The following is a 16,713-nucleotide window of genomic DNA, read 5'->3' on the forward strand; positions in this document are numbered from 1 at the left end:
GGTCCTTTAGTAGACATTTTCCCTAGGAAAATCCAGGGGTCCACATATGTCGGCAACTTCTCACCAGTCACCGTAAAACCGAAGATGTTGATTTTCCAAGATCGACGGTCTAAGACGCAAGGCACAGTCACTAAAATGAGCAATTAATGCATGCGATCTTTCCTATTAGAGATGAAGAAATTAAGAAGAAAAAAGGGTATAAAAACCATGCTACGTATTTCTCGCTCCACGAGTGCGCCTATCCAACTGTGTCTCCATAAGACCAAGAACCCCCCTGCCACGGTTCGTCTTCAAACAATTGGACGAGTTCTCTCCCTTTTCCTCATCCGCTCCCTCTTCCCTTCTTCATCAGAACTCTCAGGGAATTAGGGTTAGGGTTAGAGGCTGAATGTGAGATGGTCCAGTCCTCCGTCGTCGTTCCGCAGTGAACCATGTCGGAGCAGAAGCCCTTCGTCGAGCTCTGCAAGGGTGTCAATGGACTCGACAAGGTCGTCCTGAGGGAAGTTCGCGGCAGTTCCGCCGAGGTACGGACCGTCGAATTGTTCTGATCTTTGCTCTTTCTTTTTTTAGCGATTATTTCCCTTTGATCGATACCCTAAACATCTGGCGCCGATCGGTGTTTGGATCGATCGTTTAAAACCCTCTCAAGTCGAGGTATTTCATTTCTGATGCGTTTGGTTGCTGATCCATTAAGTATAAGAGCGATTTTTTGGGAATTTGTTGCGTTCTGCTTTTTTTTCTTCCTGTTTTCTGATATGCATTTGGTATGATGCCATAGGATCTTGAATTATCTTGCATTCTTGTATCAGATCAGGAGGTGTTAGACCTCTTAGATATTTCGTGTCTGTAGCTATATTCGCATGCATTATTGGATTGCGGTTGGCTTGTTTTAGTAAAGATGTGATGCCACGTGCTAGAGAGCTTGAGTTCCTGCATATATAACTAGAAAAAACTTCTCGATCTGTTTTCAGTACTTAGCAGAACATCATTATCATTCTGCTTTTGCAATAAAAGTATCTTATAATGGACCTTTGTTTGATCGCTTCCTTCAAATGTAAATATCTTGATATTTATGACATGACTTGAAATTAGGCTGGTGCAAAAGTTATTATTGTCTCATAGTTTTATAGTCATATTCACAAAACTTGATTTGGGAGAACGAGTTGATCGACCTCTCTTGTAGGTAAGATCCTTGTGAGCGGTATCTATGGCTCCTATTTCTTGGTCCACTTGTACTAAGGTTTATTTTTCGATATTTGCATTTTTGAACCGATGATTTGTTTAAGTCAAGGCTGTAAGTTGTAAGTATCGTATCTTAACCCATATTAGTCGGGCCCAAAATAAGATAAGTATCGTAAAAGAGTGTAAATTTTGAAAAAAAAAATTAAATTCTAAAAAAATCAGAAAACTAGCAAAAATTCTAAAAAATCATAACAAAGGAAACAATGATGAAATGCACAAAATGCAACCATAAAATTGGTTTTCACTCATTACTCGAGTGCCCCATTGCCATGCCGGATCATTTGATGCCATCTTCCCCCAAAAAGCTCAATAAAAAGTAAAGAATAAGGTTTTTTTTACCTTAACCCACTTTATTGAGTGAAAAAATGGTAAAAATACACTCTTGATGAAATCGCAAAATCCCTCTCCCTTGTGCACGGATCGGCCCCCAACTCTCATGACTCCTAGGGTCCGTGGATACCTCTCTAATGGCCTCTACACAAATAAGAGAATCAGATCTCAAGAGATCTTTAAAACCCGAAAAGAAAAGAATATGATTCTATGGGCCTGTGTTGTATCATTTTTGTAAAAAGTAACGATATGTATTGTACGATACAAACAACATTGGTTTAAGTGTTTATTTTTTACTTGTTATAGAAACTGTAGGCTGAGTCCATTGGACCGAAAAAAGTAATCATCATCATCATCATCATCATTGATATCTTATCTTGTTTTGCTTGAAATTGTTGTGGTTGATATGCTGGAATGTGCTTGAATTGCAAGATTGCACCTCTGTTTTCCATCTTTATTGATTTAATCTTTCTTTTTTGTTTTTTGTGTTTCCAAAAAACATGCATTTTGTGTTAAATTTAGTTTCTATATTTTTATCCTTGAATCATATTTCTTTATGCAGACTAGTCTATTGGTCTTGTTGTGCATTTGGTTGTTTTTTAGAAGGAATTCTCTATGATGCCTAAGTTGTGTGTTTCTGAAAAATTGTCCAAAAGAAAGCTGTATTTCTAGGTCAATTTTCATGGAAGTTATGTAGTGCACAATGGTTGACAAATTTTAACTGGATCATGCAAATTCAGTTTGGTCACTGTTTTGGTTAGCCACATATGCGATTTACGTAGCCCATTATATAGGTTTGGAGGCCATATGGGGAGGGAGGGATAGTTGACGGTTACGGACTTTAGTTTGTCCTTCTTTGGTAGTTTCTTGATAAAATCTTTTAATATCATAATTGTCTTTCTAGATCCATTTTACGGCCTCATCTTCTATACTTTAGATTTAGAGGTTCCATTACAACCATTTTTATTTAACTAGGGGAGTTCTGTTTCTTTTACAATTTGGAGTTTTCATTTGCAAACCTTAGACCGTACATCTTAACTTGTAAGGGGTTGAGCTTGTAAACAGATTGTACCATTTCAGCTAGACCTTAAGTTCATTTGCTTAAAGACAATTAAAGGAACTTCTTGTTAAGATGTATGTATATAATGTATATATAATGTATATATACGTTATATATATCACTGTAATAGGTAAATACCCTCTAGGGGTATTTTCATCTTTTTCCTTGTGTAATAGGTTCTGTCCTCTAGAGACAAATTTTTCTTTTTCCTTTATTTTTATTTTTATATTGTCTTTATCCCAAAGACCAAGGATATTAAGGTTTTTTTTTCTCTTAAGAGTTGTTGGGAGCTCCCAACGACTCTATGGGAGCTCCCAATGACTCTATGGGAGCTCCCTTTTGGCTCTTCCTTTGTGTATATAAGGGACCTCTTGTCCCAATGTTTTGTAATGCTTCTTTTAAGCATTTATGCTCAATAAAAATGAATATTTTTTACATTTTGTGTTTTTCTATTTAGTTCCTTAATGTTTTATATGCACTTAGTGTTTGTGTTGTTGCCCCCTTGATGGCTATTGTTTTGTCATATAGTGGACTTGTGCTTGTGCACATTGTGTTGTGATCTTGCAAGCCCTTAATGACATTAGTTTGTGCTTATGCACTTTTGTGATCGTAATCTTGTAAAACCCTTAGTGACATTGCTTTTGTATTTTTCACTGGCATTGTTTTTGTATTTTTCACTATTTCATTACATGGTATCCGAGCCAAGAAATTCTTCTTGACATTTTGCCGCTTTTGGGTCTTGGGATTCTTTGGTTCGAGTTTGTTCTTCGTGAAGAATTCATGATCGTTGCGTGGCTTGGATTCAATGGAAATATAGACCCGGTATGTATCTTATATCTTTAAGTATTTCTTGTGTTATCTATTCCATGCATTAGAAAACACTTATTTTCTTTATCGTTATATATATATATTTGTTATTATTATTAAAACAAAAAAATCTCTTTAAATAGTTTTTTAATCATCATTGGACTTGTTTTTTATTAAATATCTTATAAGACTTATTTTTTTTATTTTTGAGAAATTAGATATATGTATGTTTTGAAATCATCTTTGAATCTTAATTTTTTGAAAGTTGCTTTATTTGATATATATGTATACAATCGTGTATGCTTGAGCATGTATTGTTGGCATTTAGATGTTTTATTTGAACAAGTCATGATTATAAATGTTAAATCATGTTCTTATTACTGAACTTGGTTTTGTTCTTTTTGATAAATTGTTATAGATTTTAAAATAATTTGAGATATTTCAAAATAATGATGTTATGTGTATTTCACAAGTATAATTTTATGAAATTTTGATTGAACTTGTGTTTAATATTTCTCTTTACTCTTGGTATATTAAAAGTAGCATATCAAGTGTTAAAAATTATGATTTAGCTTATAAAATAATTTTTATTGATATTTGATCCTTATGCACTTATGATTGCCTTACATGATGAATAAGATTGTTTGTTCGTGCATAAGATATTGAGCATAATTTCATATGGAAAGTCATTCACTTTAATAAATGTCCTTTACGAGTCTTTTGTGAGACAATAGTTATGATATTAGGTGTTTATATTGTTGATATTTTTTGTGGTACTTATGATTATGTTATTAGTATCATGACATTATTTTACATGCTTTGCATTTGATTTAAATATTGTGTTACATACTTAGTTTTTAATAAAATATTAAGTTGAGAATCATGAGAAAATTCTGTGTTTTTATGGGAGTTATGTTGTTTCTCTCATGATTCACTTTAGTACTTGTCCATTATTGATGGACATGTTTGTCCAATTAGATCTTTGGTGGACATGTGTGTTCTTGATTAAAGATTCTTGATTCGTTGCATACTTGTTATTTATAAAATATAAAATTTTATATTGTGCCCTTAGTATCTTAAATCTATCACTTGCATATATGCTTAAATTTGTTCCTATGCACGTCTTTTGTATAAGATATGTGGCTTTAAGTTATTTAGATTATTACATATACATGAGTTCTTTTGATCTCTCTGTGAGAATCCATGATTAATTGTACTTGTGTACGCACTTGGTTTTTTATATAGTTATTTGAAAATCTCTATATATGTTTTGACCCTCTTTAGTGGCATTGATTGTCTCATAGTAGATTTATAATCTAGATTGAGCTGTCTCTTTATATAGCTTGTTTATATTAATGATGCTTATGATTGCATCTACATATAATTGCACTATATTCAGTCCAAGTTTTTCATCTACCGTTATTGGATTTGATTTGAAACTTTGTTTTTTTAAATAAGTTATATTTTAAATTTTGAACTCACTTGTTTGGAAAATGATTTATGTGAGAATTTATTGCCTTCTTATGTCCTTTGTTGTGTCCATCACATAATTTGATATGATGCATCATTTTTCTTGACCTTGTTATTTTTTGATCCAGAGATGGTGTTGGGGTGAGTTGTGTGCACCTCGTTTTATGTCAGTTTAGATTGTCAACTTATGGTTTGGCTCTAATTGACAGTTGTTTGATCTCTGGATCTGAGTGTGTTGTATAACTCGTTTGTTGTTTGACCATTACTATGTTGGATTCTCATAATTATGTTTATTTGTGATGACTATCTATTTTTGAAACCGTGGTGTTTCGAAAGTTTGTACAAATTGATGACATTAGTTTGTTTTTATTACAAGCTCTCTTACATTTTGTGTTTCCTCCTGTTATGCCTCTTATCTAAGTATCATTACATGTAGACAAGAGATGTTTGTTTACACTTTCGTATGTGTTTTTAGTCCATTGTTGACATTGTGATTATACTCTTGATGTAATCGCTGATACACTTGATTTTTTAGTGTCATTATATGTAGACAATGTCACAAAATGATGCGGATTCCAATGCACTCCATGATGATCTTTAAGATTCAAAACATTATGCATTTAAACAACAAACTTGAATTAAAAGACACATATCAAAATGTAAATAAATAATTTTATTCATAATGGATATTAAAATAAATACAAAATAAAATTACATTCAAGCCTCGCTACAATGCACTCAAAGAAAAAATAATACACAACCCTAATACTACTCATCATTATCTCACTTTACAAAGGCACACACCTACCCATATTTATAGAGAAATGTAGAGGAGAGAAGGGCAGAAGAAAAAAAATAAAGAGGAGAAAACATCTCTCATAAAAGCATGAGAGAGAGCTCTCAACGGCTAGAATTCTAGCCGTTGAGAGTTAGTCAAGCTAGTTTGACTAGCTCCCAAACTCTAGCTGTTGGAAGCAAGTCAAAGCTAGTTTTACTTGACTCCCATATATATATTGTATATGTTTACAATATATATAATATATATTATTATAGTATATATTAAATTATATATATATATATATACTTATATTATATTAATCTTAACCCCCCTCTCAAACTTACAATGTCTTACTGTAAGTTTGAAATTACAAAAGAAGAAACCCATTACACAAGATGTCTTCGTAGACTTCATGAAGTTCTTCCATTTGGCGCCTCTTCAAGGGGTGCTCAATCATATGCTCTATTACATAAAAGATCTTTAATATCATCAATCCTTAATATTCTCGAAATGTCTTTAGAATCAATCATACCAACAATACTTGAAGAACCTGTAAAGAGAGCAAAAAAAGAGCAATCTAAAAATAAATAACTATATATATTATGGAGAGAGGATGGTCAAGCACACAAACATATGATACGTACAAAATAAGTCAATTTAATATTTTTTCAAAATCACTTAAAAGTAAGAATTTTGAACAGTCATTAACTACAAACATGATAGTCATTGACAAACTCAACCATAATAGAATAATATTAAGAGATATGCAAACAATAAAAATCATGCACATATATATATTTACCACAAAAAACATTGATTTATAACAATCATAGATTTTCATCATTATTAGTACGATGAAGGAATAACTCAATAACAAATCATCTTTACATAGTGGAAGATATAAATGGGCATAAATCAATTAGAAGCAATATTTAAATCAACAACTAATGCATATATGAATGAACTATGCAATAATTTAGAACCAATGAAGAAGTCACATATGGACCAATAATCAATAAACAATCTTTCAAAAACATAGGCTTAGAAATAAGCAAAAAAAGAAGAAAAGGAATCAATGAAGATTTACACAAATACAATTGAAGTGCCCAAGCACTCAAGAGCAATCAAATGCACACAATAGCCACTATGGGCAGCCAACAAAGGACAACACAAACAAGTAAAAAATATATTCTTTAATGAATATATGCTTGAAAAAGCATAAACTTATATAAATTATGCAAGACAATCAATCATGGAATATCTCATGCAACTAAAGCATAATGCAAAATGTATGAAAATATTTCAACAACCATTTTTCATAAAAGAGCAAATGAGTTTAGGAAAAATTATGAAGAGATTTAAAAAATCTCACTCATCATAATGAATGAATTTTGCAAATTAAAATACTAGTTTGACCACCACAAGGAATCACCTCCTAGGCCTCCAAACCTGAAACATCAAGTGTATCGACGACTAGAACAAGTGCATAATGCCAACAAAGGGGTAAAATCACATACGAAGGTGTGAATAAACATCTCTTGTCTATATATAATGATACTAAAAAATCAAGTGTATCAACAACTAGATCAAGAGTATAATGCCAACAATGGGCTAAAATCACAGACGAAGGTGTGAATATCTCTTGTCTACATATAATGACACTAAAAAATCAAGTGTATTAGCGACTAGATCAAGAGTATAATGCCAATAATGAGCTAAAATCACACATGAAGGTGTGAATAAACATATCTTGTTTACATATAATGACACTCAAAAATCAAGTGTATAAGCGTCTAGATCAAGAGTATAATGCCAACAATAAGCTAAAAACATACACGAAGGTGTGAATAAATACCTTTTGTTTACATATAATGACACTAAAAAATTAAGTGTATCAGCGATTAGATCAAGAGTATAATCTCAATGCCAACAAATGACTAAACACACACACAAATGTGTGAACAAACATCTCTTGTCTACATACAATAACACTTAGATAAGAGGCATAAAAAGGAGAAGACACTCGAGATAAGAAGGCTTGTAATGAAAATACACTAATGTCATCAATAAGAATATCAATTTTAACAATCTTTCAACACACCATGGTTTAAAAAATAGATAGCCATCACATATAAACAAAGTTATACGCATCCATAATAATGACCATGCAACAATTGGGTGAAACACCACACTCAAATCCAGAGATCAAACAACTGTCAGTTAGAGTCAAACCACAAGTTGACAATCTAAACTGACATAAAATGAGGTGCACACAACTCACCCCAACAAACATCTATGAATCAACAAAAGCATATATGGATTCAGAGGCCAATCAACTATCAATCAGATCCAAGACTGGTGTCAACATGACATACATAAACTTTGATAATTACAGATTGATAAGATGATTTGAGGTGCACACATCACTCACCTCAATGAATGATGCATCATATAAAAATTTATGATAGACAAATCAAAATACCATAAAAAGGCAATACATACTCACATAGTTCAATTTCAAAATAGGTGAGTTCATATCAAATGTTCGATTTGAAAAGACAATTTTCAAATCAAATCCAAAAAAAAGTTAAGAACTTCAATATAAAAATTAGTACAACCATATGCACAACAATATGTCAATGGATACAATTATATGCAATACAAGATGTCTTATGACAATTTTCACAATCTTGAATAAGCAAATAACGAGTGATGCTCAATATAAATACTCTTCATTAGAGGTGGTGGAATTATAAAATTTGAGAATCCTTCAGAGGATCATAAATCCACTAATGAGAACCAAGTGCACTAAGCACATCACATTACAAAAGATCAATAAATCTCATTAAAGAGACAAGAACATAAATGACTATGTTAGAGCTAAATCATAAGTCTATTATGAAGCAATTGTAGACAATCAAATGGAGATTTCCAATACTACCCATCACTCTCTCACTTTATAAAGGCATCCACCCACCCATATTTATAGAGAAAGGTAGAGGAGAGAAGGGGAGAAAAAAAGAAATAAAGCGGGGAAGACCTCTCTCATAAAAGCATGGGAGAGAGCTCGCAACAACTAGAATTCTAGCTGTTGGGAGTTGGTCAAGCTAGTTTGACTTACTCTCGTATATATTATATATATTTACAATATATAATATATATTATTATATTATATATATATACTTATATTACATTAATCTTAATAGATAAAAGATGTTTATTCATACCTTCTTGTGTGTTTTTAGCACATTGTTGGCATTATATTCTTGATCTGGTCACTGATACACTTGATTTTTTAGTGTCATATATGTAGACAAGAGATGTTTATTTACACCTTCGTGTGTGATTTTAGCCCATCATTGTTATACTCTTGATCTAGTCGTTGATACACTTGATTTTTGAGTGTCATTATATGTAAACAAGAGATGTTTATTCACACCTTCGTGTATGATTTTAGCTCATTGTTGGCATTATGCTCTTGTTCTAGTCGCTGATACACTTGTATTTAAGTGTCATTATATATAGACAAGAGATGTCCATACACACGTTCGTGTGTGTCTTTGGTCCTTTAGGAACATGATGATTATGACGTTTGAAGTTTGGAGGCCTAGTGAGGTGATTGCTTGTGATGGTCAAACTATTATTGAAATTTTAAAATATCACTTCTTGATATTTGTGAGAATTTAAATCTCTTTATATTTTTTTGCAAATTAGTGTTGATTTGCAATTATCGTTCTCTTTGTTATGTGGGTTTTTAAATCTCTCCTTCAAATTGCTAATCTTTTACTACTTATTTTTCCTACGGAAGATGTTTATGGATAAAAATTTCAAGCATTTTTTTCATACTTGTGATGTTTAACAAAATCTTATTTTTTTATATTGTGAGCCTTCTTGTGTGTGCCCCTTTGTGGGTGTTGAGAGTGTGTTTCTTACGAAAACACTTGTGTGTTGTCCACTTGATATTGGTGAACACTTTTGTTCGTAATTGAAAGCTATTTGATTATTTACATTAAAATCATGCATTTTGTGTGCATTTTATTGATAAAAATAACTATTTTTTATTGTCGTCTTATGTGCAATAAATATGCTTTAATTGCATGTTGGATATATATCTGTGTTTCATATTTGATTATCTTGTTCACATTATTGTATACATGGAGTTAATTAGCTCTTTTTTTAAACCTCTTTTTTTATTATATGCATGATTGAAATGCTTAGGATATTATTTATGCATAATTGTTTATCTCTTCTGGATGAATCATATGTCCTTTAATGATTAAATTTTCTTATGATCAATGTTATGTTTTTTTGAAAAATATGTTGATTTTATGATTATGATTTTATAAAAAGTTGGATACCAAAGAGGGCGATAAGGATATTTATAGGCTTGCAAAGATGAGAGATAGGAAATCGAGGGATCTGGGTATGGTTAGATGTATCAAAGATGAAACACAAGGGGTTTAGTCAAAGATGAGGAAATTAAGGAGAGATGGAAAGATTATTTTGATAAGCTATTTAATGGAAGTCATGCTCAGGATCTTGGAGACTTCTCATTTCCTTTTCATGAGATGAATCATGACTTCATGCGCAAGATTCAAAAGAAAGAAATTGCAGAGGCTTTGAAGAAAATGAAATCAAGAAGGACAGTTGGCCCAGATGGTATACCTATCAAGGCTTGGAAATACTTGGGTGAGAAAGGTTTAGAATGGTTGACAAATCTTTTTAACAAGATTTGGCGGACAAATAAGATGTCTTATGAGTGGAGGAAGAGTACTTTGGTGCCTCTATATAAGAATATGGGTGATATACAAGATTGCACAAACTATCGTGGTATAAAACTCATGAGTCATACTATGAAACTTTGGTAGAGTGTGTTTGAGAATAGGTTGAGGAAGGTTCTCATGATATCGGAGAATCAATTTGGTTTTATGCTTGGAAGATCAACTGTGGAAGCTATACATCTTCTTAGACAACTTATTGAGAGATATAGAGAGAGGAACAAAGATTTGCATATGGTTTTTATTGATTTTGGAGAAAGCATACGATAGAGTACCTAGGGATGTTCTCTGGTGGACAATGATGAAGAAAGGTGTTTCTCTCAAGTACATTAGTATAATTAAAGATATGTACGAAGGAGTAGTAACCAATGTCCGCACTTGTGGAGGGGTGCCAACCAATTTTCCTATAACAGTTGGGTTACATCAAGGATCTGTTCCTATTTGCTATAGTGATGGATGAGCTTACGAGATCAATTCAAGAAAATGTGCCGTGGTGTATGTTGTTTGCTGATGATATTGTTTTGATTGATGAGTCTGGGGTTAATGCTAAGTTAGAATTATGGAGACAGACATTGGAAGCAAGAGGTTTTAAGTTAAGAGTAAGACAAAATATATGGATTGTCGGTTTAGTAAGCAACGAAGTAGTGATGGGAGTGTAGTGAAGCTTGGTGAGCAAGAAATACCGGTGGATGACTGTTTCAAATATTTGGGATTGTATGGAGAAACTGATGGAGATGTAAATCATAGGATAAAGGTTGGGTGAATGAAATGGAAAAGTGCAACTGGAGTGTTGTGCGATCGTAGAATGCCATTGCGGTTGAAGAAAAAGTTTTATAGGACGACAATTAGGCCCGCTTTACTATATGGTACGGAATGTTGGGCTGCCAAGAGACATCATATTCAAAACATGAGTGTAGCTGAGATGCGTATGCTTAGATGGATGTGTGGAAATATAATAAAAGATAAGATTCGAAATGAGGAGATACGTAAGAAGGTAGGCGTTACATCCATTGAAAATAAGATGAGAGAGAATCATTTACGGTGGTTTGAACATATTCGGCGAAGGCCTAATGATGCTCCAGTTAGAAGGATGGAGAAATGAGAAAATATATTAGTTAAAAGAGGTCGGGGTAGGCCTAAGAAGACTTGGATGAAGATGATAGGAAATGATATGAATGCTTTGAACCTCACCGAGGACATGGCATTGGATAAAAATGATTGGAGGAGAAGGATTCATGTGGAAGACCCAGAATGATTTTCTTTTTTGGTTCATATCGCCGACCCCAATTGTTTTGGGATGAAGGCGTAGTTGTTGTATTGAGGAATACTCCTCTTGTCTTAATGTTTATCTAATGTTTCTAAAATTATTACTATTTTGTTTGAAAATTCTATTCTTGTTTTAAAATATATTGGTTTTAAAACTTTGTAACTATTGGTTTAAGATATTTTTCTTGTGTACTTGGAACCTTTTGATTTGTTCATTCTTTACAGGTTCTTAAAGATGCGATGGATTGAAAAAGGAATACCTTCGATGCATCATGAAGATAGCCGATGAAGGCCTTTGACGATGATCGCCAATAAAGACATTTGAAGACTTGCATTTGCAAAATTCTCTGATATGCCATAAAAATGAAGATTTTCCTTGAAGACTCTTGAAAACTTGAATTCTCTCCTTTGATTCTTTTTTATATTTCCAAACTTTCGGTATAACTTACCGTATGATTGAGGGGGTGTTAAGAATAATGTATATAATACATTATATATATATATATTTTTTATCATTGTAATATATATATATATATATTTATTTATCACTGTAATAGGTAAATACCCTCTAGGGGTATTTTTGTCTTTTCTTTGTGTAATAGGTTTTGTCATCTAGGGACAAATTTTTCTTTACTTTTATTTTTATTTTTGTATTGTATTTATCCCAAAGACCATGGATATTAAGGTTTTTTTGTTCTTAAGAGTCGTTGGAAGCATCCCAACGGCTATATTTATAGCTGTTGGGAGCTCCCAATGACCCTATGGGAACTCTCTTTGGCTCTTCCCTTGTGTATATAAGGGACCTCTTGTCCCCATGTTATGTAGTGCTTTTCTTAAGCATTTATGTTTAATAAAGATGAATATTTTTTATATTTTGTGTTTTTCTATTTAGTTCTTTAATGTTTTATACGCACTTAGTGCTTGTGTTGTTGCCCCTTGATGGTTATTGTGTTGTTGCCCCTTGATGGTTATTGTTTTGTCATATAGTGGACTTGTGCTTGTGCACATTGTGTTGCGATCTTGTAAGCCCTTAATGGCATTGGTTTGTGCTTATGTACTTTTTGTGATCGTAATCTTGTAAAACCCTTAGTGACATTGTTTTTGTATTTTCCGTTATTTTATTATACTTCCATTGGGTCCGGTGAAGCCGAGGAATAACAAGCGATGAAGGTTTATTTCAAGGTTTTGGCTCCTATTGGCTTGGTGGACCATACGGAGGGAAAGGAATTATAGGACCTTCAGGGAGATTTCTCCCATAGCAACTTCTATTTATAAGTTGATTATGTCTGATGTTTTCATGTGTGCATATGCCTTGTGGCCCAAGATGCGCACATCTTGGCTAAAATCTTTGAGCCTTACTCTATCATAGAAGGATGACTTCTTGTCATCCTTGTATTTTACTCTTTTTATTCTTTTATGTATTTGCTGGTTTTACATGAATAAATTTTCCTTCTCTTAAGAAAAATCTTAAATCTTGTCTTTTACTTTGCCTATTGCTGTTTTTTTGGGCCATAGAAATGCTTATGTGAATTGATTTTCATGCAGTTTTTTTTACTGGCTTTCATCATAAGGCTGCAGATAAGATGTTTTTTCATCTTCCTATTATTCTTTTGATGTTCTGCAGGTTTATCTGTATGGAGGTCAAGTTACTTCTTGGAAAAATGATCATGGAGAAGAGTTACTATTTGTGAGCAGTAAGGTACTAGTTAACAGTACCTTTTTCCATTTTCTATGCAGGAGTATGCTTTTACGTTGACATCCTTATAGATAAGAACATTTTCTGTTTCAAAGGAAATACTTAACCACCTTTCTTCATTGATCCAATAAGCCTATAACAATGTTGGGAGGACTAGTTTGTATACATTATAAAGAAGTAAGAATTACATGGCCAATATGCTTGGTCTCTTCCATCTTTGAAATACATATCCTCTATAGGTGGTTTTGGATGCTATTCGTTTTTAGCTGACATTCTTTGGTGGCATATGAATCTTCATTGGAGTTTCTCATATGATGCTTCATGAAGTTATGATGGAAATCTGTGTTTTTATAAGTTTTCATGGTTCAATATCTTATTCTGGGTGGCAAGCTGTTGACATGTTCATGTGCCAGAAAGGTATTTATTGACTAATATCAGGTATCTGGTTTGTCGTTCCGCTTGCTTAAATTCAGGCAATTTTTAAGCCCCCGAAGGCCATACGTGGTGGAATACCAATATGCTTTCCGCAAGTATGTGTTATTCCGACCATTGATGTTTTTTTATTGCATTAAGTCTTGTTCCTGCTGTATAAACATCAGTGTTCTCTATCCTTATGCAGTTCAGTAGTCACGGATCTCTTGAGCAGCATGGCTTTGCTAGGAATAGGTTTTGGAGCATTGACACTGAACCACCTCCATTTCCAACAAGTACTTCCAGTAAGGCCTTTATTGACTTAATCCTCAAGCCGTCTGAGGATGATCTAAAGATATGGCCCCACAGGTACATGGATCCAGAAATGGACATCATATATAATTTATTTGTGGCATTGTAAATCTATTTTGACATATCACTTTTGTGTTTGCTTTGCATAAACTCAAGGTAGTGGCTGCTAAAATGCATCACAAATTAATATTTTCCTATTTTGGCTTATTCAGTATGGCGTTTTGCTGTCATTTGCAGCTTTGAGTTTCGTCTAAGGGTTACCTTGGGATCTGGAGGAGATCTGATGTTGACTTCGCGCATTAGAAATACAGATGTCAAGCCATTTCAATTTACGTTTGCTTATCATACATATTTTTCTGTTTCTGATATCAGGTACATGATAAACTTCAATTGTTCTAAGAGTAGCCTCTTCCCTACTATAAGAAGTTTTGCTGTTAAATCATGAATCTGATGTGCTGCATCATTATGGCTAGCATTGCATATTCCCTGAATATACATACAGGCCGGACATGGACTGGGCCATGACTCGGGTCTGCCTGTGGTAGAGCCTGCTAGAGATGTAAATGGTACAGGTTTGGGTCAGAACACATTTATTCGAGTTTGTTAAATAAATTTGAATCTGAATAGGGTCCTGTTTGGATCTATTTTTATTTATTGCTTACATATATAAATTTAAGCACATTTTATAAAAAAGAATCTTGTCTTTACTTTTAATTAAGGGAATGTTCGATTTACATCCATTTAGATACACACACATACAAATACATATATATTCACAATCTTAACACCCCTCCTCAAACTCACGGTGTACAACCGAGAGTTTGCTAAGTAGGAAGTGAAATCTAGGTGACGGGATCACGTTGGTGAAGAAGTCCGTCAGTTGATACTCAGATGGAACATGATAACATGATGGTCTTCTTCAGAAATTATTTACGAACGTAGTGACAATCAATTTAAACGTGTTTAGTCCTTTCATGAAATATATGATTGCTTGCAATGTAGACTGCACTCTTGTTGTCACAACATAATCTCGAGGGTTCTGCAATGTGAACTCTCAAGTTTTCTAACAGTTGTCTCAACCATACTAATTTAAAAATAGTTGTTGCCATGACATGATACTTTGCTTCAGTAGAAGAGACAAACACCTTTTGTTGTTTCTTGCATCTCCATGAAATTAGAGAATCACCTACAAAAATATAAGAACTAGTGGTTGAGCGTTTATCATTCACATTCCCTCTCCAATTAGAATCAGAATATGCAATAACTTCTAACGGGAACACGGATGAAAGAAATAATCTATAATTAATAGAATTTCTAATATATCTAATAATTCTCATTAGAACACTCGTATGTACTGGGTGCATGCTGAAATTGACTAACAAAATAAATAACATGAGAAATATCATGACGAGTAATAAAGACATAAGATAAAACCCTAATCATTTGTCTATATGAAGTTGGACCCTTCAGAGGTTCTCCATCATCTTTCTTCATCTTTGCATTGATGATCTCTAGAGTATCAACTTGTTTTTCAACCGATAGTTTTGACCGTTCGCTGATCGCTGTTGCATACTTAGTCTGCGATAACAAACAACCACGAGGTGAGTAAGTCACTTCTATTCCAAGAAAGTACCACAAAAGACCAAGGTTTGTCATATCAAAACTGACTTTGAGCACATTTTTGATATGACTAAATCCCTGTTTGTCACCTTCTATGATAATCATATCATTAACCTAGAAAAATAATATCATCATTTGTGCATTAGAAAACTTAACAAACAATGCAGTGTCAGTATAACAAGAATTAACACCAAGTTGTGTCATTACACTACTGAATCAATCATACCAAGCTTTGGGGGTTTGTTTTAGGCCATACAACGTTTTTTGTAACTGAAGGATTTTTTTCATGTGCTAAACTTAATCCAAGTGGGGATTCATGTATACTTTTTCATTAAGATTATCATTTGAAAGACATTTTTCACATTCATTTGAAAAATAACCAGTTTTAATTGATGCTATAGAAATAAAAGTTTTAATATTAGTCATTCGAGCGATTAGAGCAAATGTCTCATCATAGTCTATTCCATATTTTTTACTATATCCTTTGGCTACTAGTTTAACTTTATATCTTTCTAATCTTCCATTACTTTTAGTTTTAATCTTATAGACCCATCTACATTGTACAATTTTCTTCTCTTTAGGCAATGTTTGAATTTGTCATGTTTTTGCCTTTTCTAAAGCTTTCAATTCATCATTGGTTGCCCTAATCCATTCTTGATGATTTTTAAGCATCATGGTAAGATGAAAGTTCTACGTACAAGTGTATAGCCATTGAACATGTTCTATATTTGGGTTTAAAGGAATCATAAGATACAAATCTACTGGGAGGCTTTGAAATACTCATGGAGCCTTTGAAATACTCATGGATCTTCTAACACTAGAGGAATCTATATTTTGATTTTGAGAATATCTTTCTAAAAACACACGGATGATGGTTTTCGGTACGCCGAGTATAAATTCGAATTTTATTATGAGGTTGATTTATATTATCAAGACCCTCATT

At 33.0% G+C, this 16,713-nt stretch overlaps 1 protein-coding gene across 1 annotated transcript in view; it reads left to right on the forward strand.

Annotated features, from left to right (window-relative positions):
* Positions 1-208: 208 nt before the first annotated feature.
* LOC149842294 (putative glucose-6-phosphate 1-epimerase) overlaps positions 209-16,713 on the forward strand; it is a 33,542-nt gene continuing 17,037 nt past the window's right edge. The window contains exons 1-5 of the mRNA XM_089999049.1: positions 209-524; positions 13,356-13,430; positions 13,901-13,957; positions 14,047-14,207; positions 14,388-14,522. Of these exons, the coding sequence (XP_089855175.1) occupies positions 432-524; positions 13,356-13,430; positions 13,901-13,957; positions 14,047-14,207; positions 14,388-14,522 (521 nt within the window). The 5' untranslated portion in view covers positions 209-431. The remainder of the gene's footprint in view (positions 525-13,355; positions 13,431-13,900; positions 13,958-14,046; positions 14,208-14,387; positions 14,523-16,713) is intronic.

The sequence above is a fragment of the Nuphar pumila genome, chromosome 3, assembly GCF_984573655.1.
Source record: "Nuphar pumila chromosome 3, dmNupPumi1.hap1.1, whole genome shotgun sequence".
Classification (NCBI taxonomy): Eukaryota; Viridiplantae; Streptophyta; class Magnoliopsida; order Nymphaeales; family Nymphaeaceae; genus Nuphar; species Nuphar pumila.